The sequence below is a fragment of the Prionailurus bengalensis genome, chromosome E3, assembly GCF_016509475.1.
Source record: "Prionailurus bengalensis isolate Pbe53 chromosome E3, Fcat_Pben_1.1_paternal_pri, whole genome shotgun sequence".
Taxonomy (NCBI): domain Eukaryota; kingdom Metazoa; phylum Chordata; class Mammalia; order Carnivora; family Felidae; genus Prionailurus; species Prionailurus bengalensis.
The window spans coordinates 9,946,039-9,973,309 of NC_057357.1; the positions used below are offsets into that span (position 1 = coordinate 9,946,039).

At 43.4% G+C, this 27,271-nt stretch overlaps 1 protein-coding gene across 2 annotated transcripts in view; it reads left to right on the plus strand.

Moving 5' to 3' along the window:
* STYXL1 (serine/threonine/tyrosine interacting like 1) overlaps positions 1-27,271 on the plus strand; it is a 72,323-nt gene that overhangs the window by 38,879 nt on the left and 6,173 nt on the right. For both annotated transcript variants that reach the window (XM_043559830.1, XM_043559831.1), the window contains exons 6-8: positions 6,897-7,042; positions 15,790-15,887; positions 17,568-17,680. In XM_043559830.1, coding sequence (XP_043415765.1) covers positions 6,897-7,042; positions 15,790-15,887; positions 17,568-17,680 — 357 coding nt within the window. The remainder of the gene's footprint in view (positions 1-6,896; positions 7,043-15,789; positions 15,888-17,567; positions 17,681-27,271) is intronic.

Here is a 27,271-nt window from a genome sequence, read left to right on the forward strand (position 1 = left end):
GGCTGCCCTCAGTGGTGGGGAAATGCCTCCTCACTCTGGCCCAGCCTTGTTCTGTCTGTTGCCGGTGGCCTTAGCTGCTGGTTTTCCTGGGACCTGGTTCAGGGGGCCCATTTATTACTAAGGATCTTTCAGAGAAACCCCGCTGAGACCTCCTGCCAGAAGCACCCCCAATTAATGTTTTCCTCTGGCAGTCCGTGACCCCTGACCATGTCCACACTCCTTCACCTGAATCCCTGAAGGAGCCACAAGGGAGTGATGGTAAGGAAAGAGACCCAGGCCGACCTTGCTGCAGCTGCTCCTTATCTTGACTCAGCTGCCCCAGCCAGCCTGGGCACAAAGGCAGAGACTCCTGTCTGAGGTTGTACGTGTTCCCATATCCAGGCTATTCATGTCTACCTGTCCTCCTTCGTCTGACGTAACCATGGTTTGATTTCCAGCTCACCAGGTGTATAGCCAGTCTCCCCATCCTGCCAGACACTCCTTGCTCCGAGAGGAGCCCCCCGTTATTGGCCTTTTAGTGTGTGAAATAAGCATTTCTCTGCAAACATCACACTGCTGATAACTCACCCCCTGCCCTTTTTTTAAAAAAAAAGCTTTAGGGGCGCCTGGGTGGCGCAGTCGGTTAAGCGTCCGACTTCAGCCAGGTCACGATCTCGCGGTCCGTGAGTTTGAGCCCCGCGTCAGGCTCTGGGCTGATGGCTCAGAGCCTGGAGCCTGCTTCCGATTCTGTGTCTCCCTCTCTCTCTGCCCCTCCCCTGTTCATGCTCTGTCTCTCTCTGTCCCAAAAATAAATAAACGTTGAAAAAAAAATTAAAAAAAAAAAAAAAAGCTTTAGTAAAGTATAACGGACATAGGATGAACTGCACATATTTAAATGTACATTTGGGTCAGCGTTGACATGTGTATACACCTGTGACTTGCCCTTGGCCCCAGTCTTAGCATAGATTGGGAAAAGGGGTGGCTGGTGGTGGTAGCTAGCAGTGCCTGCAGGGGTGAGTTCTGCCCCGGGATCTGTGGCCCTCTATAGAATGTAGGCACCTAGTATTTGTCTCTGTTTGGGACCTTCATTAGTAATTCCTGGGCAAGGATGAAAGCCCCACTCGCCTCCTGCTATGTGCTTTGATGTGCTATAAAGCAGGGGTGTCCCTGCTGCTCCCCAAGGAACTCCCAGGAGGGGTGATGGGGGCACTGAACCCTGCTTCAGACGCAGCCACTGGCAACTTCCTCTATTTTACATGTGGCCTCCCTTAAATAAAGTTTCGCTCAGAGCAAAAGCTTCTGGGACTAAAATGTGAAGACCACACTAGAGAGAGATGGTGGTGAGCCCGGGGTGGCTGGTGCCATCAGATCACACTTGAGAAAGATGGTGATTGCGGTGCAGAAAGCAGACCCGTGGGGGGCAGGTGGGTCTGGGAATGGCGAGGAGAGGGCAGCTTTAAGAAGCACTTAGGCAGTGGCACTGATTAGACTTGGGGAGGGAGGGGGCGGGGGCAGGACATGGTGGGGGAGGGAGGAGCCTGGAATAGTGCCCTGGTTCCCGGTGTGGGTGACAGGTGGGGGGACACGGGAGGAGGCGGCAGTGTGGGGCAAGGGCAGTGGGCTTCATTTGGACATCCTTGTCGACATAGGTATCAAAACCATGTCATCTAGAATTAACATGCCCTTGCCCTTTACAGCACAGCGTGTTTTCTCCCTGCCACACGGCCACAGGAAAGGAAGCTGGTTTGAAAGCAGCGGGAATAGCAGACAGATCTGTGTCAGGTGTTCAGTGAGATTTTCCGGATGAAACTAGGAGGGTTTCCTTTGGCTCCAGCAAGCTGAGCATCCTGGGTGGTGTCAGCCTGGGCTCTGGGGAAGCCTTGGGTCAGTAGCAGGCCTGCCTGCAGGTGGAAGGGTCACTCGTCCCTTTCACATGCTTGAGAATTGGCTCGGCTTGCTGTCTGCTCTTGGAGAAAGGTTTTTTGAGGCTGACAGCTTGGGAAGAATGTGGGTTTGCAGTGGGCTTACTGGGAGGGCCCATGTGCTGAGGCCAGAAGGCTCTGAAGCCTCTGAAGTGAACAGCCAAGTAGCCTGCGGGACTTAATGATGAACTTTTTGGGTGATGGGGGGGTTTGGAGCTGACGGCCAAGAAAGAATTCTTGAAGGCGTCTTTGGTGCAAAAAGGTGATTTTATGAAAGCACAGGGACAGAACCCGTGGGCAGGAAGAGCTGCACTGGGGCTGTGCAGAGTGGCTGCCCGTATCCTGTGGAGGTGGGGGAGGTGAAGTCCAGAGGAAGTTTCTTAAAGGGATTTCCATATGCCAAAGAGGATTTACAGATTACTGGAGCCCTAGCTATTGTCCAGCTAAGGTTGTTTTTCCCTCTAGGAAAGCATTATCATTAAGATAGTAGGGAGTTCTTGGAGATTAGGCGATTCATGAGATATTTGTAAACTGATGGAGATGCTATCAGTTTAACCATTTGTTTCCTGTCCTTTCCTTTGTCCTTGGGCAGCCGGGGTGCCTCAGGAATGTCACACATATCCCACCTGGAGGGTGGGGAGGTTGTGCTAGCTCCTGCTTGGTGCTTGATCGGTGGCTTGCCTTATGGTCCCTCATCACTTAATGTTATTTCTTTCTCTTTTTAAAAAACGTTTGTTTATTTATTTTGAGAGAGAGAGTGAGCATGCCCGCAAATGGGGGAGGGCCAGAGAGAGAGGGAGAGAGAATCTCAAGCAGGCTCCATGCTATCAGGTCAGAGCCTGACATGGGGCTCTATCTCAATGAACCATGAGATTAAGACCTGAGCCGAAATCAAGACCCTTAACTGACTGAGCCACCCAGGCGCCCCAGATGTTATTTCTGAGTCCATCTTGGGGCCAGAGGCATTTCAGAGCTAGGTTTGACCTTTGAAATTACATAGATCAGCATTTCCCGTGAAACACTCATGGAAAAAAGGGACCTCTAAACAGATCATATTGGAAACAATAGTGTATACAATGTTAGTGGGTTTTGTTTGTTTTTTTTCTTGACATTATGCCTGGGTTTTATTTTACTAAATATCACAAGTAGATTTTCAACCCATACCAACAATAAATATGTAGCTACTGTATTATTACAAGCATCTGAGCTACAAAAACTCAGCCCAGGGAACCACTGGGAAGATTTTCAACAGTTCCCTGGAGGCACATTTTGAGAGTAGTCTTAGACTGGCATGCTTTCTTGGCTGTTTTCCAACTAGTTTATATATTAGCATTTGATGACAATTTTTTTTCTAACCACTTTCTAACACTCTCGTCCTCTTTCCTTGAAACAGATTTTGTAATTTTTTTTCAGTCAGTTTCATTGCGATATAATGGACACAGAGCCTGTGTCAAGTTTAAAGGGTACAGGGTGTTAATTCGACACACGTGTATATTGTGAAGTGGTCACCAAGTGGGGTTAATCATTACCTCAAAAGTAATTACCATTTTTTGGTGTGGTGGTGAGAACACTTAAGATCTACTCTCTCAGCAACTTCCAAGTATGATATAGTATTGTTTTTTTTAATTATTTTTTAATGTTTATTTATTTTTGAGAGACAGAGCACAAGTAGGGGAGGGACAGAGAGAGAGAGAGGGAGGGAGACACAGAATCCTAAGCAGGCTCCAGGCTCTAAGAAGTTAGCACAGAGCCCGGTGCGGGACTTGAACCCACAAACCATGAGATCATGACCAGAGCCAAAGTGGGACACTTAACCGACTGAGCCACCCAGGTGCCCCTGTATTACAGTATTGTTAACTAAAGTTCCCATGTTGTACATTAGATCCGCAGAATTTGTGCCTCTTATATCTGGAAGTTTGTACCCTTTTGACCAACATCTCCCATTTCCCTACCCCCCAGCCCCCTGCAACCACCATTCCACTCTCTGTTTCTATGAATTTGGCCATTTTAGATTCCTCGTATAAGTGAGATCAGGCAGTATTGGTCTTTCTCTATCTGACTTACATGCATACCTTGGAAATACTGTGGGTTTGGTTCCAGACCACTACAATAAAGCAAATAGTGCAATAAAGCCAATCAGATGACTTTTTTTTTGGTGTATATAAAAGTTCTGTTTAGACGATACTGTAGTCTATTAAGTGCACTATAGCATTACATCTAAAAAAAAAAAAAACAAACAATGAACGTACCTTAATTAAAAATACTTTATTACTGGGGAGCCTGGGTGGCTCAGTTGGTTGACCATCTGACTTTGGCTTAGGTCATTCATGGTTCATGGGTTCAAGCCCTGAATCAGGCTGTCTGCTCTCAGCACAGAGCCTACCTTGGATCCTCTGTACCCCTAGCTCTCTGCCCCTCCCCCACTTGTGTGCTCTTTCTTTCTCTCAAAAATAAACATCAAAAAAATTTTTTTGAAGTACTTTATTACTTAGCAATGCTAGCCATCATCTGAGCTTTCAGTGAGTCATAATCACTGATCAGAGATCACCATAATTCATAGAATAATAATGAAAAGGTTAGAAATTTTGTGAGAGTTACCAAAATGTGATAGAAGTGATCAGCTGCTGTTGGAAAAATGCCACTGATAGACTTGCCCGATGCAGCGTTGCCACAAATGTTGTTTGTAAAAAAAAAAAAAAAAAAAAAAAAAAAAAAAAAAAAAGAAAAAGAAAAAGGCAGTATCTTTGAAGCAAAATAAAGTGAAGCATAATAAAAGGAGGTATTCCTGTTCCTCAGGGTCCACCCATGTTGTCACAAATGGCAAGATATCTTTCTTTCTCGTAACTGAGTAATACTCCGTTCTGTATACATACCACGTTTCTTTACCCATTCATCTGTCGATGGACACGTAGGTTGTTTCTGTGTCTTGGCTACTATGGGTAATGTTGCAAGGAACATGGGAGATATTCCTTTCTCAAAATAGTGATTTCATTTCTTTTGGGTATATACCAAGAAGTGGGATGGCTGGATCATATGGTAGTTCTATTTTTAAGTTTTTAAAAAAACTCCATACTGTTTTCTATAGTGACTGTAATGAGCGGATTTTTTTTTTTTTTTAATCACAGGACTTTCTTGAACCTTTACTTGGTAATGTACACTGTCGATTTCTTTTTTAAAAATTTTTATCTTTAACATTTATTTATTATTGAGAGACAGAGCATGAGCATGGGAGGGGCAGAGAGAGGAGGAGACACAGACTATGAAGCAGGCTCCAGGCTCTGAGCTGTCAGCACAGACCTGACACGGGGCTTGCACTCACAAACCGCGAGGTCATGACCTGAGTCGAAGTCGGACACTTAACCGACTGAGCCACCCAGGCACCCCTCTCTCTCTTTTTTTTCTTTTTCTTTTTTTTTTTTTTTTTAGCATTTATTCATTTTTTGAGAGAGAGAGGGAGAGGGGGAGAGAGAGAGAAAGAGAGAGGTAGGGGGAGGGGCAGAGAGAGAGGGAGACAGAATTTGAAGCAGGCTCCAGGCTTCGAGCTGTCAGCACAGAGCCCGACAAGAGTCTCGAACTCGTAAACCATGAGATCATGACCTGGCCAAAGTTGGATGCTTAACCGACTAAGCCACCTAGGCACCCCTGTACATTGTCAATTTCTGAGATGGAGATGTCAGGTACAGCTTCCCATATGTACTTGATTCTCTGAAGCTTTTTTCATAGTGCATTGTGAAGGGACCACTGTTTCCTAGAACATGCTTTGGGAAATGTAGGATCTTTGTTTTTCAAAGAAACCCCAATTTTTCATATCATAACTTTGGATCTGGAATGCAGTGAGTCTCCATTTAAGTGGTGTCCTGTTCTCCCTACCTGTCTACATCAGAACTCCTCACAATTTATTTCCTGATGACAAATAGGCTCTATGTGGGTAGTTTCATTCTTTTTTTAAAGAAGGTATTAAAAGTTTGGTGGCCTCCAAAAATAATAGGATATAATTATAATATACAGTTATATAATTAAAAGGCTATCCTTTCAGTAATTATATAATTATGGTATATCATAATATAAGGCTGTCCCCTCTCCCTATCCTACTGGGCACACCCTGGATTTACACAGTTCTGCGTCAAGGGGGATTAGACACCAATTTTCGAGCACCCAGAAAAGTGCACACAGGTGCCGTGGGGGTAAGTGGGATGTTGGTGTTCAGAGGCAGTGTGCTGTACAATGATTCAGTGGATCTGCCCGTCTCTTACTACCAGCCTTCTAACTTCTTATTCAAGTTCTTATCAGTCTCTCTGAATGCCCACATGTCCGTCTCATTCACTGTTCTGGATTATCTTTTTTTTTTTTAAGTTTTTTTTTTTTTAATTTTTTTTAACGTTTATTTATTTTTGAGACAGAGAGAGACAGAGCATGAATGGGGGAGGGTCAGAGAGAGGGAGACACAGAATCCGAAACAGGCTCCAGGCTCTGAGCTGTCAGCACAGAGCCCGACACGGGGCTCGAACTCACGGACAGCGAGATCGTGACCTGAGCCGAAGTCGGCCACTTAACCGACTGAGCCACCCAGGTGCCCCTTTTTTAAGTTTATTTACTTTGAGAGAGAGAGATAGTGAGCAAGGTGGGGAGGGGCAGAGAGAGAGAGAGGGAGAGAGAGAGAGAGAGAGAGAGAGAGAGAGAGAGAGAGAGAATCCCAAGCAGGCTCCACGCTGCCAGCACAGAGCCCAGTGTGGGGCTCAAACCCACAAACCATGAGATCATGACCCAAGCTGAAATCTAGAGTTGGACACCTAACTGTCTGAGCCACCCAGATGCCCCTCTGGATTATCTTTTTAAGTTTGTTTGCTAAGCCACATTTTGAGAGACAAAAAAACAAAAACAAAAAAACAAAAAAAAAAACAAAATAAAAAAAAATTTCTTCTCTAGGGAAAGAAAATACTATTATATTATTATATACCATACATATTCTATATAGTACTTTTTCCTTCCTTTCAGGAACTGGATGCATTTCAGCCCTACCCTGTTGAAATAATTCCAGGTAGAATCTACCTGGGCAATTTCAGGCAAGCCTGCGACCCGAAAATTCAGAAAGATTTGAAAATCAAAGCACATGTCAACGTCTCCATGGAGGCAGGGCCATTGTAAGTAGAAATAGTATTGATTTTTAAAAATTAAGTATGTATATAAGATTCCTGGTGCTGTGCATTTATAGAGCTGAAGGCTCTGTACTTATCATCATCTGTTCCTGGTTTATAGTCTATTTCCTGGCTTGTCCATGGCATCCTCTGCCTCTGAGACTCAGTACTTGCCCTTTAAATCTCACCACAGTCAGGGGCACCTGGGTGGCTCAGTCAGTTAAGCGTTTGACTTTGGCTCAGGTCGTGATCTTACAGTTCATGGGTTCAAGCCCTGCATCGGGCTCTGTGCTGACAGCTCAGAGCCTGGAGCCTGCTTTGGACTCTGTCTCCTTCTCTCTCTGCCCCTCCCTCACATGTACTCTGTCTCTCAAAAATAGACCATAAAAAAAAATTAAAATGAATGTACTCATAAAAAAAAAAAACAACTCACCACAGTTAATGCTTTCCTGGCATTTAGCATTATGGAGCAAAGTATCCTGTTTTGCCCTGCTTTGCTTATCTCAGGCTCTCTGAGAAATGCCCCCGTCTTAGTTCTTTGGGACTGCTATGGCAGAATACCATAGACTGATGGTTCTGGTGATTCATTAAATATATTTACTTTCTCACCGTGTGGAGGCTGGGGAAATTCAAGATCAAGTCGATTTCATTCCTGGAGACAGCCTGCTTCCTGACTCATAGATACCCCTATTTTTACTGTGTCCTCACATGGTGGAAGGGGCAAGGGGGTGATCTGGGGCCTTTTGTACAAGGGTGTTAATCCCATCCATGAGGGCTCCACCCTTATGACTGATTTATAGTCTCACTTTTGTTTTAAATTTTATTTTATTTTTTTTATTAAATTTTTTTTCAACGTTTATTTATTTTTGGGACAGAGAGAGACAGAGCATGAACGGGGGAGGGGCAGAGAGAGAGGGAGACACAGAATCGGAAGCAGAGCCCGACGCGGGGCTCGAACTCCTGGACCGCGAGATCGTGACCTGGCTGAAGTCGGACGCTTAACCTACTGCGCCACCCAGGCGCCCCTTAAATTTTATTTTTTTAATTAACATACAAATTAGCGTATAGTGTAACAATGATTTCAGGAGTAGATTCCTTAATGACCCTTACCCATTTAGCTCATGCCCCCTCCCATACCCCCTCCAGTAAGCCTCTGTTTGTCATCCATATTTATGAGTCTCTTATGCTTTGTCTCCTTTCCTGTTTTTATATTATTTTGTTTCCCTTCCCTTATGTTCATCTATTTTATCTCTTAAAGTCCTCATAGGAGTGAAGTCATATGATAGTTGTCTTTCTCTGACTAATTTCACTTAGCATTAATACCTTCTAGTCCCATCCACATAGTTGCAAATGGCAAGATTTCATTCTTTTTGATTGCCGAATAATACTCCATTGTATATATAGACCACATCTTCTTTATCCATTCATCCATCGATGGGCATTTGGGCTCTTTCCAAACTTTGGCTATTGTTGATAGTGCTGCTATAAACATTGGGGTGCATGTGTCCCTTTGAAACAGCACACATGTATCCCTTGGATAAATGCCTAGTAGTGCAATTGTTGGGTCGTAAGGTAGTTCTATTTTTAGTTTTTTGAGGAACCTCCATACTGTTTTCCAGAGTGGCTACACCAGTTTGCATTCCCATTTACAGTCTCACTTTAACAACCACCAAATCCCAGACAAAACGTGAAAGCAAGGGCTTTCAGACAATGGCCGGCAGACAGTACAGGAGATTGATTCCTCAGACAAGGGAAAAAAAACCAAACCCAGATGAGCCCCTCAGTTGATCCAGTGTATTGGTAGGAGACTGTTCGCAAGTCACAGTACAGTAAGGGGGCCAAGACAGATTGCGTCATTCTTTCTGAGTTGAGGGTACGAAGTTGAGAATTCAGAGAGGTCAAGTTGGCTAGAATTTGCGGGAGAGAACTGCATGGAGAATAGAGAGCTGAATATAAAGAAAAGGTCTTGGGGCAGTTGGGTGGCTCACTCAGTTAAGTGTCTGAGTCTTGATTTCAGCTTAGGTCATGATCTCATGGTTGCTGAGTTCAAGCCCCACATCGGGCTCTGCGCTGACAGTGTGGAGCCTGCTTGGGATTCTCTCTTTCTGCTCCTCCTGTGCATGCACTCCCTATCTCTCTCAAAATAAATAAGATAAACTGAAAAGAAAAAGCTCTTGAATCGCCCCGAGTTTTTAGCTGGATACTGCTAAACACATGAATGTGAGAAAACTACTCAAGGCTGGGAGAAAAACCAATAGAAATGAGCTAACAGTACAATCTCCAGTACTGATCTCCAGGCCAGAGTAGTATGCGTTTCCAATCAGAGGAGACAAAACTGACTATATATTGGGCATCAAATAGAGCACTCAGAGAAGTATTGCCTCGGGGCACCTGGCTAGCTCAGTTGGTAGAGCATGCAACTCTTGATCTCAGGGTTCTGAGTTCAAGCCCCACGTTGGGTGTGGAAATTACTTAAAAATAAATGGTTGTTAAAAAGAAAAAAGTATTGCCTCAGTTGTGAGGCCTAGATTAGGGATGAAAAAGAAAATGTCTGAGATGAAAAATACACTGACTGGAATTAATGGCAGATAAGACACTGCAGAAGAAAATGTTGGTGAATTGGAAGACATACTAGTAGAAAGTGTCCAAAATAAAACCTAGAGAAGAAAAAGAAAAAAAGAAAAACTAGAACAGAACTTCAGTGAGATTAAGAAAATTCAAGAGGCCAAACATATGTGTAAATTGGAATCTACAAAGGAGAGGAAAATGAGGAGACAGAACACATATTTAAAGAAATAATGGCCTGGGGCGCCTGGGTGGCGCAGTTGGTTAAGCGTCCGACTTCAGCCAGGTCACCATCTCGCGGTCTGTGAGTTCGAGCCCCGCGTCAGGCTCTGGGCTGATGGCTCAGAGCCTGGAGTCTGTTTCCGATTCTGTGTCTCCCTCTCTCTCTGCCCCTCGCCTGTTCATGCTCTGTCTCTCTCTGTCCCAAAAATAAATAAACGTTGAAAAAAAAATTAAAAAAAAAAAAAAAGAAATAATGGCCAAAATTTTTTCAAATTTGATAAACTATAAATAAAATTTACCACTAGAAATAATAATTATGTGGATACATATAAAATACTTTACCCATCACTTTTAAATCTCTTCAAAACATAATTGACCACAGAAAAAATAGTAACAATGTATTTTGGGATTATAACATAAGTAGAGGTAATATGGCCCACAGTTTACTAAAGCAGGAAGAGGAAAAATAGAAGTATACACCTGGAAGATTCTTACCCTATTTACATGAAGTGGTACAATGTAATAAAAAGTTGAAGATGTGTTCTAGAAACTCTAAAGCAGTGACCAAAGATAGAACAAAAAATAAAACAAAGAATTATAATGAATAAGACAAAGATACAAGGGAATCATAAAAAAATCAATCCAGGGGCACCTGGGTGGCTCAGTTGGTTAAGCGTCCAACTTCCGCTCAGGTCATGATTTTACAGTTTGTGAGTTCGAGCCCCATGTCAGGCTCTGTGCTGACAGCTCGGAGCCTGGAGCCTGCTTTGGATTCTGTGTCTCCCTCTCTCTCTGCTCCTTCCCTGCTCACATACTGTCGCTCTCTCAAAAATAAATATTTTTTTTTCAACGTTTATTTATTTTTGGGACAGAGAGAGAGCATGAACGGGGGAGGGGCAGAGAGAGAGGGAGACACAGAATCGGAAACAGGCTCCAGGCTCTGAGCCATCAGCCCAGAGCCCGACGCGGGGCTGGAACTCACGGACTGCGAGATCGTGACCTGGCTGAAGTCGGACGCTTAACCGACTGCGCCACCCAGGCGCCCCGAAATAAAGATTTAAAAAAATTAAAAAAAAATCAATCCAAAGAAGGCAGGATGAGGGGAATAGAGAAGAGATGAGACCAATAGAAAACAAATAGCAAGATGATCATATCAATAATGACACTAAATGCAAATGGTCTAAATACCCCAATTATAAGGCAGAGGTTGTAGGCTGCTTATAAGAAACGTACTCTTTTTGTAAAGTTTATTTAAGTAACCTCTACACCCAACACGGGGCTCAAACCCATGACCCCAAGATCAAGAGTTGCACGCTCTTCTGACAGAGCCAGCCAGGTGCCCCAGAAACATACTTTAAATACAAAGCAAAGAGAGGTTAAAAATAAAAGGATGGGAAAAGACATTTCAGGCTAAGATTAATTAAAAAAAAAAAACAACACAACTTTTGGAGCGACTCCATTATTAGATAAATTGACCTTCACAACAAAGAATACTACCACATAAAAATTCCCCTCATTTCATTAAGGGAAGGTGGTCAGTTAATCTAGGTGCTAGATTCTAGAGAATCCACAATTATTTTTTTTAATTTTTAATGTTTATTTATTTTTGAGAGAGTGAGAGAGACAGAGCGTGAGCAGGGGAGGGATAGAGAGAGGGAGACACAGAATCCGAAGCAGGCTCCAGGCTCTGAGCTGTCAGCACAGAGTCTGACACGGGGCTCAAACTCACAAACTGCGAGATCATGACCTGAGATGAAGTTGGATGCTCAACCGACTTGAGTCACCCAGGTGCCCCAAGAATCCACAATTATTATCAGAGATTTCAACATCTCTCTTGACAGACAGACAATAAGTTATAATTTTAAAGATTAGAAGAGCACTACCATCCACATTTACCTAGTTGACAATTATAAGGCACTCTACCCAATAAAAGTAGTGTTCTTCTGGTCTTTGAATGTGTTCTATAGTACACATTCTTTTCAAGGGAACATGGAACATTTTTGCCAAGATAGAATATTCTGGGCATTAAAACAAGTGTCAAAAGACAAATAATTTGTTATAAAAATTATGTTTTTATGTTCTGACTACAGTGGAATTAAGTCAGAAACCAATAACAAGATATCTCGGAAAAATTCCAAATGTTTGGAAACTAAGTTACACACTTCTAAGTAGCCTATGGGTCAAAAAGAAACCAAAAGGGAAGTTAGAAAGTATTTTGAACAGAATGAAAATAAAAACACCACATGTCAAAATTTGTGGATGCAGCTACAGCAATGCATAGAGGGAAATTTATAGCCTAAATGCCTATATTTGAAGAGTTTCAAATCAAGGACCTAAACTTCCACTTAAAAAAAAAATTAGAAAAAGTAAGCAGGAGGAAGGAAATGATTAAGAGCAGAAATAAGTGAAATAGAAAACAAAACAATTCCAGAAACTCAATGAAACCAAAAGCTGGCTCTCTGAAACGATAATATCGCCAAACCCATTGCACACTGATCAAAAAAGAAGAGAGAGAAGACAAAAATCATCAATCTTAGGTACAGAGGAAGGACAATTTTCATTCTAGATGCTACAAATGTTAAAAAGCATTCTGTGGGCATTTATCCCACAGAGGTGAAAACTTATAATTACACAAACTTGTGTGTGAATGTCCACAGTGGCTATTTAGCGGATGAATGGTTGGACAGACTGTGGTGTACATATACCATGGAATCCTGCTCAGTAATAAACGGAATGAACTCCTGATACGTGCAACAACTTGGGTAAATATCCAGGGAATTAACACCAAGCTGATGATGATAATGATGATAATAATAATGATAATAATAAGGCCATCCCAAAAGGTTACCTGTTGTTCCATTTGTATAGCATTTTTGGTATCACAAAATTTTAGAAATAAAGGACAGATTAGTGGTTATCAGAAATTAGGGAAGTTTGAGTTTGGGGCACGGGGTGGGGCAGGTATGGTTACAAAAGGGCACACGTGAGGAATCCTTAGTGTTAGAGCTGTTCAGTATTTTTGTTTTTTAAGTTTCTTTATTTTGAGGGAGAGAGTACATGTGCAAGCAGGGGAGGGGCAGAGAGAGAGGGAGACAGAAAATCCAAAGCAGGCTCCGTGCTGATAGCACAGGGATCAATCCCATAAGCCTGTGAGATCATGACCTGAGCTGAAATCAAGTCAGACGCTTAACCAACTGAGCCACTGAGGTGCCCGAGAACTGTTCAGTATTTTGGCTAGTATCTCCTGGATACATAAATCCGCACGGGTGATAAATCTGTATAGAACTTATTACATGCATGTGCACATGCATGCGCACACACACAATACAAGCAAAACTGGGGAAGTCTGAATACAGTTGGTAGATTGCATCAGCATCAATATCCTGGGCTATTATAATACAGTTTTGCAAAATGTTATCATTGGGGAAACTAGGCAAAGCATACAGTGAATCTCTCTGTGTTATTTCTTATAACTGTGGGTGAATCTAGAGTGACCTCAGTAAAAGTTTTAATTAAAATTTTAAAAATAATTAGGAAATATTACGAGTAATTTTATGCCAACACATTTGAAATTTCAATTAAATGAACCAGTTCCTTGAAAGACTCAAGCTATCTAATCACCTAATAACAAATAGATCATCTCTGGGTGCCTGGGTGGCTCAGTTGGTTAAGCATCTGATTCTTCATTTCGGCTGAGGTCATTGATCTCATGGTTTATCTCTTCCGGGTGAGGGGCTTGATCCTATGACCCTGAGATCATGACCTGAGCCAAAATCAAGGGTCAGATGCTCAACCAACTGAACCACCCAGAAGTCCATGATCCACTTTGAAATAATTCTTGCATATGGTGCCAAATGTAGAACTAAGTTCATAGTTTTTGGTTCTTTTGTTTTGTTTTGTTTTGCTTTTCAGTAGGGTCTGTGCCCAATATGGGGCTTGAACTCATGACCCCGAGATCAAGAGTCACATGTTCTACCAACTGAGCCAGCCAGGGGCCCCCATTATTTGTTGAAAAAAAATGATCCTTCTCCTGTTGGACTGATTAGATACCTTTGTTGAAAATCCATTGACCATGTGTGTGTGGGATTATATCTGGATTCTTTTTTTTTTTTCTGGATTCTTTATTCTTTTTCACTGGCCTGTATTTTTATACCAGTTCTGCACTCTTGACTATTGTAGCTTTTTCAAAGTTGTCTCCTTTGCATTTCCACATACATTTTAATTTTTTTTTTTAATGTTCACTCATTTTTGAGAGACAGACAGACAGATAGACAGAGACAGAGCTCGAGCGAGGGAGGGGCAGAGAGAGAGGGATACACAGAATCCGAAGCATGCTCCAGGCTCTGAGCTGTCAGCACAGAGCCTGACGCAGGGCTTGAACTCACGAACTGCAAGATCATGACCTGAGTCCAAGTTGGACGCCCAACCAACTGAGCCACCCAGGTGCTCCTCTGTATATATTTTAGAAGCAGCTTGCCAGTTTCTACAAAAAGCCTGCTGGAATTTTGATTGGGTTTGAATTGTATCCATAGGTCAGTTTGGGGAGAATCTTACCAACATTGAGTCTCCTGATCCATGAGCATAGTCTATCTCTCCATTTACTTAGCTCTTTCATTTCTCTAAAAAATGTTTTATAATTTCCCAGTGTACATGTTTTACACACTTCGTGTCAGATTTCTTCCTAAGTATTTGATATTTTTGATGTGTTATAAATGGTATTTTTAAAATGTCAATTTCTGATTGTTCATTGCTAGTATATAGAAATGCAGTTGATTTTTATAGTAAGCTTGTACCCTTCTACCTTCTCCATCTAGATGCCTCCTACACTGTGAAGCTTTCCCCAGCTCCCTCAACTTCTCTCTGCTCTTCTTCTCCAGTATCACATGCAGGTCTTTATCCCCAAACCTAGCCAGTTAGATTGGGACCATTTGTTTCTGTGTCTGCCTCCCCCATCAGACCGGGAGCTCCTTGACGTTGGGAGAGGCCAGCTCCTATTTGGTTCATCTTGTGCCCACTAGGGTCCAGCCCACGGTCTGGCACACAATAAATAGTCATTGAGTGAGTGTCTGAGGAAAGAATGAATAGATAGATGGGTGTGGATGGATAGATGGAGGAGGGAGGGGTGAGGGAGGGATAGATGGAGGAGGAAAGGATGGATGGATGGACAGATGGATGGGAATTGTATTTGCTAAACCAGGCTATTTTTGTTTCTGAATTTGCTGCAACTTCCTGCGTGCCACAGTGGTCTGCATACTGCTGAATGTCACCAGTAGACCGCAGTCTTCATAAATAACATTGACCAAATACTTACGGCATGCTGGACATTCTGCAAGCTCCCTGCAGGCATCTTCTCATTAAATATGTCACACACCTCCTCTCCTCCTCTCTCTCCTGTGTTCATAAAGTTCTAGCCACTCTGATTTCTCTGTTGGTTCTCAAATCCATCAAACATACTCCATCTCTGCACCTTTGCCCTGTTCTCCTCTGCTCAGGGCCCTCTTTCCTCAGATGACTGCTTGGCTTGTTCCGTCACCTCTGTTAAGCCTGTGCTCAAATGTTACCTCCTCAGTGAAGCTTTCCCTGACCGCTGAAACAGCCACCTACCACTCTCCATCTCCTATCTGGGGCTTTCTCCATTTAACATGACAGGTGCATTCTCCCAGCTCATTACCTATTCCTTCCCATCCTCATTTCACTTTCTGCACCAGATTCTAGGAAAGTACCACGTTTGGTTAATAATAATAATGACGTCCTGTTTCTTGAGCGTTTATTCAAAAGTGTGCCAAGCAGACTGCCAGATGCTTTACATAGATGAACGGACTTCACCCACATGACACACCTATGGGGTAGGGGCTTTTTTTTTTTTTCTGCGAGAGGTCCAGTTATTTGCCTGCTGCTGTGGATGAGGACCGCTCCAGCGAGCCTGTGTGTGAGGCTGCCCGATTGCCTGCTTTCCTTCTGTTTAGTTTTGTAGATGACGCTGACAGCCTCCTGCACATCAAGATAGAAGATTCCCCGGAAGCCAACCTTTCCCCCTTTTTAAGGCACCTCTGTCACTTTCTCGGTAAGGGGCAATCTCCAACCAGGAAGCCACTGGTCTGTGCCCAGGGGCCAGAAGGGCTGTGGTACCTTGTCCATGCTTCTGCTTCTGATTGTGACTGTCAGCACTGAGGAAAGAAAGGGTGGGGCCCAGCACAAGCCGGGCTAGGTATGGCCAAGCCCCAGGACAAGCTGTCCCTCAGGAGCCCTTGACAATGAGGGCAGCCACATGTTTACCTTGGGGGTAGTGGGGCCAGATAAGACCACCGGATTGCAGATTGAGCGCCCTGCATTCTGACCCTGGCTGGACCAGTAGGCCCTTTTGGGTCCACTTAAGCCTTGGTCCCGGCCTCACTGCACCTGTTGGGAAATGAGAGTGTTGCCCGCCTCCCTCCCCCCACCACCTGCTGTGGGTGCATATGGTCAGAGCAGCCTGCTCTGGGCTCTGGGAACCCAGAGGTGAATCATACTCCATCCCTGCCCTCCTGTCCTGTCAATGGGTGGAATGGATGGAAAATTCCAGAACCCTCCCAGCTCTGACTTCCAGGATCCCCAGTGTGTGTGCCCAGTGTCCCTTTGGTTCTCCCATCACACATGGCAGTGCCCACCAATCACTTACCTCATTGAGGGTGCAGTTTTCAGTCACCCTAGGGCTCACGATTGCCCAAGGAGAGCAAGATGGCTGGAGAGATTGAGGTTGAGTCCAGTCAGGGACCCTACCCCAGGGCTGCCTGCTGGGTACCACTTTAGCCCCCAGCCCACATGGCCACACCAGGGGCCAGAGAATGGCTTTTTGGCCCAAACATCCTTATTTGCCCGGGAGGTTGCAACATTCACTTGACCAGTATCTAGGCTATGACTTGCCCTGTGTCCCACCTTGGGATGGCAGAGTCCTGTGCCATAGAGGCCCCCTCTCCAGCCCTACCTTGCTGGGTGGGACTTGCTGGGCCAGTCCTTAACTGCTCTGTGTCTCTGATTCCTTGTCTATATGATGAGGCACTTGGCCTTAACCATCTCCTCCAGTGCTGACGGTCTGCAATTTCGCATGTGGTATGTTTATCTCCAGTTCTCAGAGGTTACCCGATTAGGCCAGGATGCCAGCTTAGATTTCCTCCCCACCCCCCACTGGGCAAGCCTCAGCCTCAGGGGTGTTATTAAGTGTGATCATAGCTGACCTCTCCGTGTCAGGCATGGGGCTAAGCACAGGACAAAACCTTTTGAGGTAGTTGGTATACTGTAACCCCATTTTCTGGAGGATAAAACTGTGCCTTAGAGTAACATGCTCGGGTCATACAGCCAGTGAGTGGCCGAGCCAGGATTCATACCCAGGCCGTACTGCCTCTGTCAGCACCCCCATGTCCTGGGGGAACCATCTTCTCATCCCACTCAGGAGGCCAGCTGGTAACTGAGCTTCTTGGGCTAGAAACCTGGAGAGCCCCCCCCCCCCCCCGCAAAAAAAGACCTTTGCATGATAATGCTGAACACCCAGTGTGATTTTCTTGAACTGCCAGTGAGGTCTGAGGACCTCCCTGTGCCAGGTGATGAAACAGTGTCTCAGAGATGTTGCGTGACTAGCCTATGCCATGGTGTGCTGGGTCTGAACTCACTCTTGGACCATGGGCCCCTGAAGCCAGTCAGCTTACAGCAACTAAGGTCCACAGGGAACGAGGCCATGCAGGTCCCCCGCCTTTCCTTGCTCTTGCAGAACTTCACCTCCAGCTTGGCTCTGTCATCCTGGTCTTTTCCACCCTGGGCATCAGTCGCAGCTGTGCGGCCATCTTGGCCTTCCTCATGCATTGGAATGAGCAGACCTTGAAGGTACGCACTCCCCAGGTGAGGATCAGACTGCAGCTACCTCCAGCAGGCAGCGTCAGAACTGGACCTGGGAGGAAGGGGGCCCAGGCACTACCTTGGGGCCCTAACTGGGGGGTGGGAGGGAGAGGGGTCAGGGAAGGGAGCTCCAAGTCTAGGGCTCTATCCAGCATACACACCCAGGGGCAAGGTCCCAGAGGTCTGGGCCAGAGGCTGAGGCTGTGACATTAGAGACCTGAGGCTTGGCGTGTGGGGCAAGCCCAGAGACTCAGGTTGGGCAAGGCCACGGCCAGCCACACCCTCGTCATGTCCCTCCTCAATCTGACTACTGGCATTTGTTCAAGCTTCTCCCAGGAAGGTAAGTTTTCGCTATTGCTGGGAGCCAGAGACTTGCAGCGCCCCCAGGCTCCAAGGGCACCTACTCTGACAGTCTTTACCCAGATTGGAGAAGGGGGCAGAGATCTATCTCCACAAACCCTGTGGAACCAGGGCTCCTGGTGCCAAAGGCAGTACGTTCTGAGTGCGCTGGGAAATGGCAAATCTGCCCTGAGGGGAGGAACAGCTTGTGCGTGATTTCTGAGGACTTGGGTAGGACCCACACAGCTCCCATATATGCCCGGGGCTGTGCTTGGAGGAAGGGGAGCATCGAAGAATGACCATGGTCAGGGCCTACTGTTGTTGGTTTTGGATATTGACCCCACATGCTCTGTGGGGGTGAAATTGCAAGCTAGAAGGAGTCTTAGACGGCCAAGAATTCTACCTGTGGGTACATACCTGGCAGAAGTGAAAGCAAAGATTCCGAAGTTTGTAGAACCATGTTCTTGGCAGCAGCACTGACGGTAGCCGGGAGGAGGGAGTGACCCAAGTGTCCATCGACAGATGGGAAAATAAGTGGGTAGTCTATCCACACAATGGAATATTACTCAGCCTTAAAAAGGGAAGACATTTTGACACCTGCTGCAACATGCATGAACCTGGAGGACATTGTGTGGAGTGGAATAAGCCAGTCACAAAAGGACAAATACCATATGATTCCGCTTATATGAGGTACCCGGAGTCGTCAAAATCACAGTTCTTGGAGGTAGAATGGTGGGTGCCAAGGGCAGGGGGCAGCGGGAACGGGGAGCTGTTTAATGGACATGAAGCTTTGATTTGGGAAGATGGAAAAGTTCTGGAGATGGATGGTAGTGCTGGTTGTGTGATGCGGGGAATGCACTTAATGCCACTGAACTGTACGTCCAAACCCGGTTACAGTGGTAAGTTTTCTGTATGCGTATTTTACTATAATTGACGCCACTGAAAAAGAAAAGCATCTGGATGCAGAATCGCAGGCCTGGAGCGAGAGAACCAGACCCCTGTTCTCACCCCGTGCAAGGTGAATTGTCGGAGGTCATTGCCTGCTTGAGTGTTTTGGTGTGTGCTGCAGGGAAGGGTGTGATGTTGCTGATAAATCTGGGGAGGGAGGCCTGTGCCATTGCTCCTGTAGAGATGCCTCTCCAGCCACCTCCCCAAGAATGGGCACTGGCCTGCAAGGGGCCCCTTCTCCGCTGCCTTGTTGAGCTGGAATGTGGAGAAGACTGGAGCTGGCAGAAGGTGTGGAGAGCTCACTGCTTGCAGGGGGTGTTCCAGGATGGGAGCTCCCCAGGAGTTCGAATGGGGCCAATGGGAGCCCTGGCCTGCTGGGGTCCCTGATTTCCTTACGGCTCACGGTGAGGTTTGGGTACAAAAAGGTTGAGCGAGAATCTTGCAGTTCTGATATTTAGTGATGTTTCCCAGCCCTGACAAGCACATCACAGTCTTCTCTCTGCTCCCGGGCTTCCAGAGCTGGCTGGGGAGTGTGTAAGAGGGAGGGTTCACCCACCTGGCTCCTCTGAGTTCTCTAGCAGTGAAGGCCAGGTCCCCTCGGCGATGTGGTGGCACCCATGGACCCACCCACGGATCCCCACATAACTCCAGCAGTGAATTCGAGGGCCATCTGGGTGTGGCTGTCCTGCTCAGTGGGAGGACAGGTGCTTGGGTCCCTGAAGGACCCAAGTCCTCCTCTCAGGAGGAACCTGGGATTAGTAATCTGTGTTGTGTGCAGGGATGTCCTGTTGCTGGGGGCTCTGCCCTGAGATGCCATCTAGATAACTCTTGACAAAAAATGCTATGCAACCAGAGCTGTGGACAGCAAGGACTGCCACTATGACCTTGCTGGGTCTTTTCCAGACTGAGTTAGTTGTGTGTGGTGGTTAAGTTTTCCTAACCATTACCAAGTGCCCTGCATTACTGACAGAGGTTGACCTGGGCTCAGCTCTGCTGCTGCCTGGGGTCCAGAAAGACATTCCCTCCTCCTGTTGTCTGTGTGGTCCTAGGGTCCTCCTCCGTGCACTGGGGAAGCCATGTCCCTGGCTGTTGTCAGCTCAGTTGGGATGGTCAGAGCCCATGGGCTTGGCAAAAAAAAAAAAAAAAAGTGTGGGCCACACTGGGGCAATATACTGCTTCCTGGGGCTTATGGTCCCAGCTGAGCTCACTGGGGCACCAAGACCAGAAGTGGGAAGTTAAGGGGTGAACCCTGAGCCACCCTGCTTGTCCTGGGCTTTCAAAGCTTTGGCACAAGGTTGTGTGGGATCCCAGAGCCAGCAAGTCCTTAAGAAATCTATTTCAGTTCCTTTAAACTGCTGACAGTAACTTTGTCTCTTAAAAGATCTTTAGAGAAAAACAAAACAAAATAAAACAAAACCCAACTCCTGAGGCACCATAATGGCTACTATTGGCAGAGTGCCAGGTCGTTGTGAATACTTCTTGCATAATGAAACCACAAGGACCCCGCAGATTGTTATTATCCCTGTTTTGCAGGAGGCTTCTAGAGGCTGAGTAATTTGCCCAAGGCTCCATAGCTGTAAGTGGCAAAGCTGGAATCCAAAACCACCACACGGCACAGTTTGACAATCTGGGCTTTACGCAGAGCCCAAGCTGGTGGGAAGAGCATTGGCCTTGCACCCTGAAGAATGGGGCTGTGGGCTGGCTGCTGCCTCTTACCAAGAGTGACCTGGCCACGTACCTTCATCCTTCGATCTCACTCGTGTTTTCTGTGAGTCCAAGCAGATGCTTTGTGGGCTGAAAGGGGTTGTGAGCAGTGAGTGTGGGGGACTGTGATTATAGTTTGTCCTCAGGGGCCCCATCTGACCTGATCAGGACTTAGTAAACCTTACAACTGCATAGCTCTGCCCCAGGTACCACTGTTGTTGTTATTGTTGTTTTAAATGGCAAAGTACAGATAACATGAAATTTACCATTCTGTCATTTGTAAGCATGCAGTTCAGCAGCGTTAAGTACATTCACATTATTGTGCAGCTGATCTCCAGAACTCTTTTCATCTTGCAAAACTAAAGCTCTATACCCGTTAAGTAGCAATTCCACATTCTCCTCTCCGCCCAGCCTCTGGCAATCACCATTCTCCTTTCTGTGTCTATGAATTTGACTCCTTCAGGTACCTCATATAAGTGGAATCATACAGTATTTGTCCTTTTGTGAGTGGCTTATTTCACTTCACATAATATCCTTAAGGTTCATCTATGTTGCAGCATGTGCCAGAATTTCCTTGCTTTTTAAGGCTGAATGATATTCTGTTGTATGTAGTATTCACCAGTGAGCCCATCAGGGCCTGGTGCTTTCTGTTTTGGAAGATAAGTTTTTAATCCAATTTCTTTAATAGATAAAGGCCTATTCAGATTGTGTGATTTTGTGTGAGTCTTGGCAGATTGTGTCTTTCAAGGAATTGGTCTGTTTTATCTAGATGCTATGTGGACATGATGTTGTTCATAGTATTCCTTTAGTCTCCTTTTAATGTCCATGGGCTCTGTAGTGATGTCCCTTTTTCATTTCTGATATTAATGAATTGTATCTTCCCTCCTTTTCTTAGTCTTGCTAGAAGCTGATCAATTTTGCTGATTTTTCCCCCAAAGAAACAGCTTTTGATTTCATTGATTTTTTTCTGTTGATTTTCTGTTTTCAATTTCATTGATTTTGGCTTTAATTTTTATTTTTTTCTACTTACTTTGGGTTTAATTTACTCTTCTTAGTTTCCTAAGAAGGAAAACTTAGAGGATTGATTTAGATGAACATTCATCTTGTGAATGTTCCATTTGATCTTGAGAAGAATGTATATGCTGTTGTTGGATGGAATATTCTATAGGTGTCAGTTATATCTAGTTAATTAATGGTGCTGTTGAGTTCAACTATGACCTTATTGATTTTCTGCCTGCCATATCTGTCCATTACTGATAGAAAAGTGATGAAGTCTCTAGAACAGTGGATTCATCTATTTCTCCTTGCTTCACATATATTGATGTTGTTAGGTACATGCCATTGTATGTATGTATATACGTATTTTGTTTATCCCTTCATCTGTTGATGGACCTTTGGGTTACTTCTACCTTTTGTTTACTTTTTGAATAATGCTGCTGTGACTGTGGGTGTGTGAATATCTTTGAGATCCTGCTTTCAGTTCTTTTTTTTTCCTGTTTTATTCTTTGTGAAGATATAATTAAATATAACATCAGTTTCAGGTATATAACAATTGTTCAGTGTTATGTACATACTACAAAATGATCACAATAAGTCTTGTTAACATCCATCACCACATATAGGTACAAATTTTTTTCTTGTAAGGAGAACTTTTAAGATCTACTCTCTTAGTAACTGTAAATTATACAGTACAGCATTAACTACAGTTACCATACTGTGTATATCCCTATGACTTATTTTGTAACTGGAAGTTTGTACCTTTTGACCACTTTCCCCATTTTGCTCACCTCTGGCCCCTACCTCTGGCAACCCTCAGTCTATTCCCTGTGTCTGAGTTCAGCTTTTGTGTGGTTTTGTTTTGTTTTTTAGGTTCCATATAAGTGAGATCATATGGTATTTGTCTTTCTTTGTCTGACTTCACTTAGCATAATGCCTTCAAGGTCCATCCATGTTGTTGCAGATAGCTGGATTCCTTCCTTTTTAATGGTTGAATAATATTCCATTGTGTGTTCCATTCTGTTCCATGTTGTCTTTATCCATTCAGCCATCAGTGGCCACTATGGTTGTTTCATGTCTTGGCTATTGTAAATAATGCTGCAGTGAAAATGAGGTACAGATACCTTTTTGGGCTAGTGTTTGTATTTCCTTTTTTTTAATGTTTATTTTTATTCTTGAGAGAGTGCACATGTGCAAGCAGGGGAGAGGCAGAGAGAGAGGGGGACAGAGGATTCAAAGCGGGCTTTGTGCTGACAGCAGAGAGCCCTATGTGGGGCTCAAACTCACAAACTGTGAGATCATGACCTGAGCTGAAGTCAGATGCTTAACTGACTGAGCCACCTAGGCGCCCTGTGTTTTTGTTTCCTTTCTATAAATACCCAGAAGTGGAATTTCTGGATCATATGGTAATTCTTTTCTTTTTATTTTATTGTTGTTTTTTTTATTTTAGAGAGAGAGAGTGCATGTGAGTAGGGGAGACAGGCAGAGGGAGAGGGAGAGAGAGAATCTCAAGCAGGCTCCATTCCATGCTCAGTGTGGAGCCTAGGATTGTGACCAGAGCTGAAATCAGGAGTTGGATGCTCAATAGACTGAACCACCCAGGTGCCCCATATTCCTAATTTTTATGAATCTCCATATTATTTCCATAGTGACTGTACCAATTTACAGTTCTATTAGTGCATCGAGGTTCCCTTTTCTCCACATCCTTGTTTGCACTTGTTATTTCTTACATTTTTTTTGGTAATAGCCATTCTGTGATTTGTTACCTCATTGTGATTTTGATTTGCACTTCCCTGATGATCAGTGATGTTGAGCATCTTCTCCTGTACCCATTGGCCATCTGTATGTCTTCTTGGGGAAAAGACATCCAGATCTTCTGCTCTTTTTAAAATCAGATTTTTTTCTGTTACATTGCAAGAGTTATTTATATATTTTGGATATTAACCTCTTATTAGATATATGATTTACAGATCTTTTCTCCCATTCAGTAGGTTGCCTTTTCATTTGGTTGATGGTTTTCTTTGTTGTGCAAAAGCTTTTTAGTTTGATGTAGTTGTTTGTTTTTGTTCTTGTTGCCTTTGCTTTTGGTATCAAATCCAAAATATCATCACCCAGGACTGATGTCAGGGAGCTTACCAGATATGTCTTCTTCTAGGATCATTATGATTTGGGGTCTTACATTCAAGCCTTTAATTTTTTTTGAGTTGATTTTTGTGTATGGAGGAAGACATGTTCCAGTTTCACTATTTTGCATGTGGCTGTCTAGCTTTCTAATGCCATTTATTGAAGATTGCCCTTTACCCATTGTATATTCTTGTCTCCTTTGTCATAAATTAATTGAAGATTTATACATGTTGGTTTATTTCTGGACTATTTTGTTCCATTGACTTATGTGTGTATTTTTATGTCCATGCCATACTGCCTTGAATATGATAGCTTTGTAATATAGTTTGAAATCAGGATGTCATGCCTCCTGCTTTGTTCTTCTTTCTTCGGATTGCTTTAGCTATCTGAGGGTCTGTTATGATTCCATACAAATTTTAAGATTGGTTGTTCTATTTCCGTGAAAAATTCCATTGGAATTTTGTCAGGGATTGTGTTGAATCTGTAGATTGCTTTGGGTACTTGGGATGTTTTAACAATGTTAATTCTTCCAATCCATGAGCCTGGAATATCTATTTATTTGTATCCTCTTCAATTTCTTTTATTCATGTCTTACAGTTTTCAGTGTATACATTTTTAGCTCCTTGGTTAAATTTATCCCTAGGGATTTTATTCTTTTTGGTGTAATTATAAATGGGATTGTTCTCTTAATTTCTCTTTCTGATAGTTCGTTATTAGTGCACATGATTTTTGTGTATTGATTTTGTATCCTGCAACTTTACCAAATTTATTATTCCTGATGTTTTTTTGGTGGATACTTTAGGGCTTTCCAAATATAATACCATTAGTAAAGAGTTTTACTTCCTTTCCAATTTGGATGCATTTTATTTCTTGCCTAATTGCTCCTGCTTGCAATACTATGTTGAATAAATATGGCAAGAGTGGGCATCTTTCTCTTGTTCCTGATCTTTTTTTTTTTTTAATTTTTTTTTTTCCAACGTTTATTTATTTTGGGGACAAAGAGAGACAGAGCATGAACGGGGGAGGGGCAGAGAGAGAGGGAGACACAGAATTGGAAACAGGCTCCAGACTCTGAGCCATCAGCCCAGAGCCCGACGCGGGGCTCGAACTCACGGAGCGCGAGATCGTGACCTGGCTGAAGTCGGACGCTTAACCGACTGCGCCACCCAGGCGCCCCTCTCTTGTTCCTGATCTTAAAGGAGAAGCTATTCAGCTTTTCACCATTGAGTATGATGATGGGCTTGTCATATATTGCTTTCATTACGTTGCAGTGTATTGTATTCCCTCTATACCCACGTTTTGGAGAATTTTTATAACTGGATGTTGATTTTTGTTAAATTCTTTTTCTGCCTCTGTTGAGATAATAATACAATTTTTATCCTTCATTTTGTTATGATGGTATATTACATTGACTGCTTTGCAAAGGTTAAACCATCTTTGCATCCGTGAAGTCAATCCCGCTTGATCCTGGTATATAATTCTTTTAATGTATTGTTGAATTTGACTTGCTAAGATCTTGTTCAGGATTTTTGCATCTATGTTAATCAGGGATATTGGCCTGTAATTTTCTTTTCTTGTTGTGTCTTTGTCTGGTTTGGCATCAGGGTAATGCTGGCCTTGTAAAATGAATTTGGGAGTGTTCCTCCTCTTCTGTTTTTGGGAAGTGTTTAATAAGGAAGTGTTTAATAATGTTTGGTCCAATTCATCAGTGAAGTTATCTGATCCTGTACTTTTGTTTCTTGGGGGGTTTTGATTATGGATTCAATCTCGTTACTAATAATTGGTCTGTTCAGATTTTCTATTTCTCCATAATTCAGTCTTGGTAGGTTGTAAATTCCAGGAATCTATCCATTTTTTCCATTTTGTTCAATACGTTGGTGTATAATTGTTCACAGTAATCTCTTATCCTTTGCATTTCTTTGGTATCAGTTGTAACATTTCCACTTTCATTTCTGATATTATTTGAGCCCTTTATTTTCTTGGTGAGTCTAGCTAAAAGTTTGTCTATTTTGTTAATCTTTTAAAAAAACCCATCTCTTACTTTCATTGATCTTTTCTGTTGTCTTTTTAGTCTCTATTTCCAGTTTGATCTTGGTTATTTCCCACTTCCTAGTAATTTTGGGCTTAGTTTGTTGTTCTTCTAGTTGCATGAGGTGTTTTTGTTTCTTAATGTAGGCATTTATTGCTATGAATGTCCTTCTTAGAACGGCTTTCGCTGCAGCCCATAAATGTTGATATGTTGTATTTTCATTTTCATTTGTTTCAAGACATTTTTTAAAGATTTTATTTTTAAGCAGTCTCTACACCCAATGTGGGGCTTGAACCCACAACCCTGAGATTGTCACATGCTCCACTGACTGAGCCAGCCAGGTGCCCTCAATATATTTTTGATATTTCTTTTGATTTCTTCATTGATCCATTGTTTGTTTAGTAACATGTTGCTTAATCTCCATGTATATGTGTACTTTCCAGTTTTCTTGTAATTGATTTCTAGTTTCATAACATTGTGGTCATAAAAGATGCTTGATAATATCTCAGTCTTCTTAAATTTATTATTTGTTTTGTGGCATAACATATGATCTGTCCTGGAGGATGTTTCATGTGCACTTGAGAAGAATGTGTATTCTACTTTGAGAGGGAATGTTCTGTAAATGTCTGTTAGGTCCATCTGGCTTAATGTGTACTTCAAGTCCAATGTTTTATTATTGGTTTTATGTCTGGATGACCTGTTAATGCAAGTGGGGGTATTAAAGTCCCCTACTATTGTTATATTGCTGTCTATATCTCTCTTTAGGTCTGTTAATATTTGCTTTATATATTTAGGTTCTTCTATGTTGGGTGCATAAATATGTACAAATTTTACATCCTCTTGTTGGATTGAGCCTTTTATCATTATATAGTGACCTTTGTTTCTTATCATAGTCTTTGTCTTAAGGTCTATTTTGTCTGATATAGCAGCTTCAGCTTTCTTCTGGTTTCCATTTGCCTGGAGTATCTCTTGCCTCCCTTCACTTTGTGTGTGTGTGTGTGTGTGTGTGTGTGTGTGTGTGTCTCAACATCTGAAGTGAGTGTCTTAGGCAGCATATAGATGAGTCTTCTTTTTTTTTAATCCATTTTGCCACTCTGTGTCTTTCGATGGGAGAAGTTAGTCTGTTTACATTTAAGGTAATTATTGATAGGTTTGGAATTACTGCCATTTTAACTGTTTTTTGGGGGGGGCTGTTTTATAATTCCTTTTTTCCTTTTCTTGCTCTCTTCCTTTGGATTTATGATTTTCTGTAGTGGTTTGCTTATTCCTTTCTCTTTCTCTTTTGTGTATCTATTACAGATTTTTGCTTTGTGGTTACCATCAGACTTACATAAAACAACTTATAACAGCCTGTTTTCAGTTGATAACAACTTAAGTTTGAACGCAGTCTAAAACTCTACATTTTTACAACCCCTCCCAATGTTTTATGTTTTTGATAT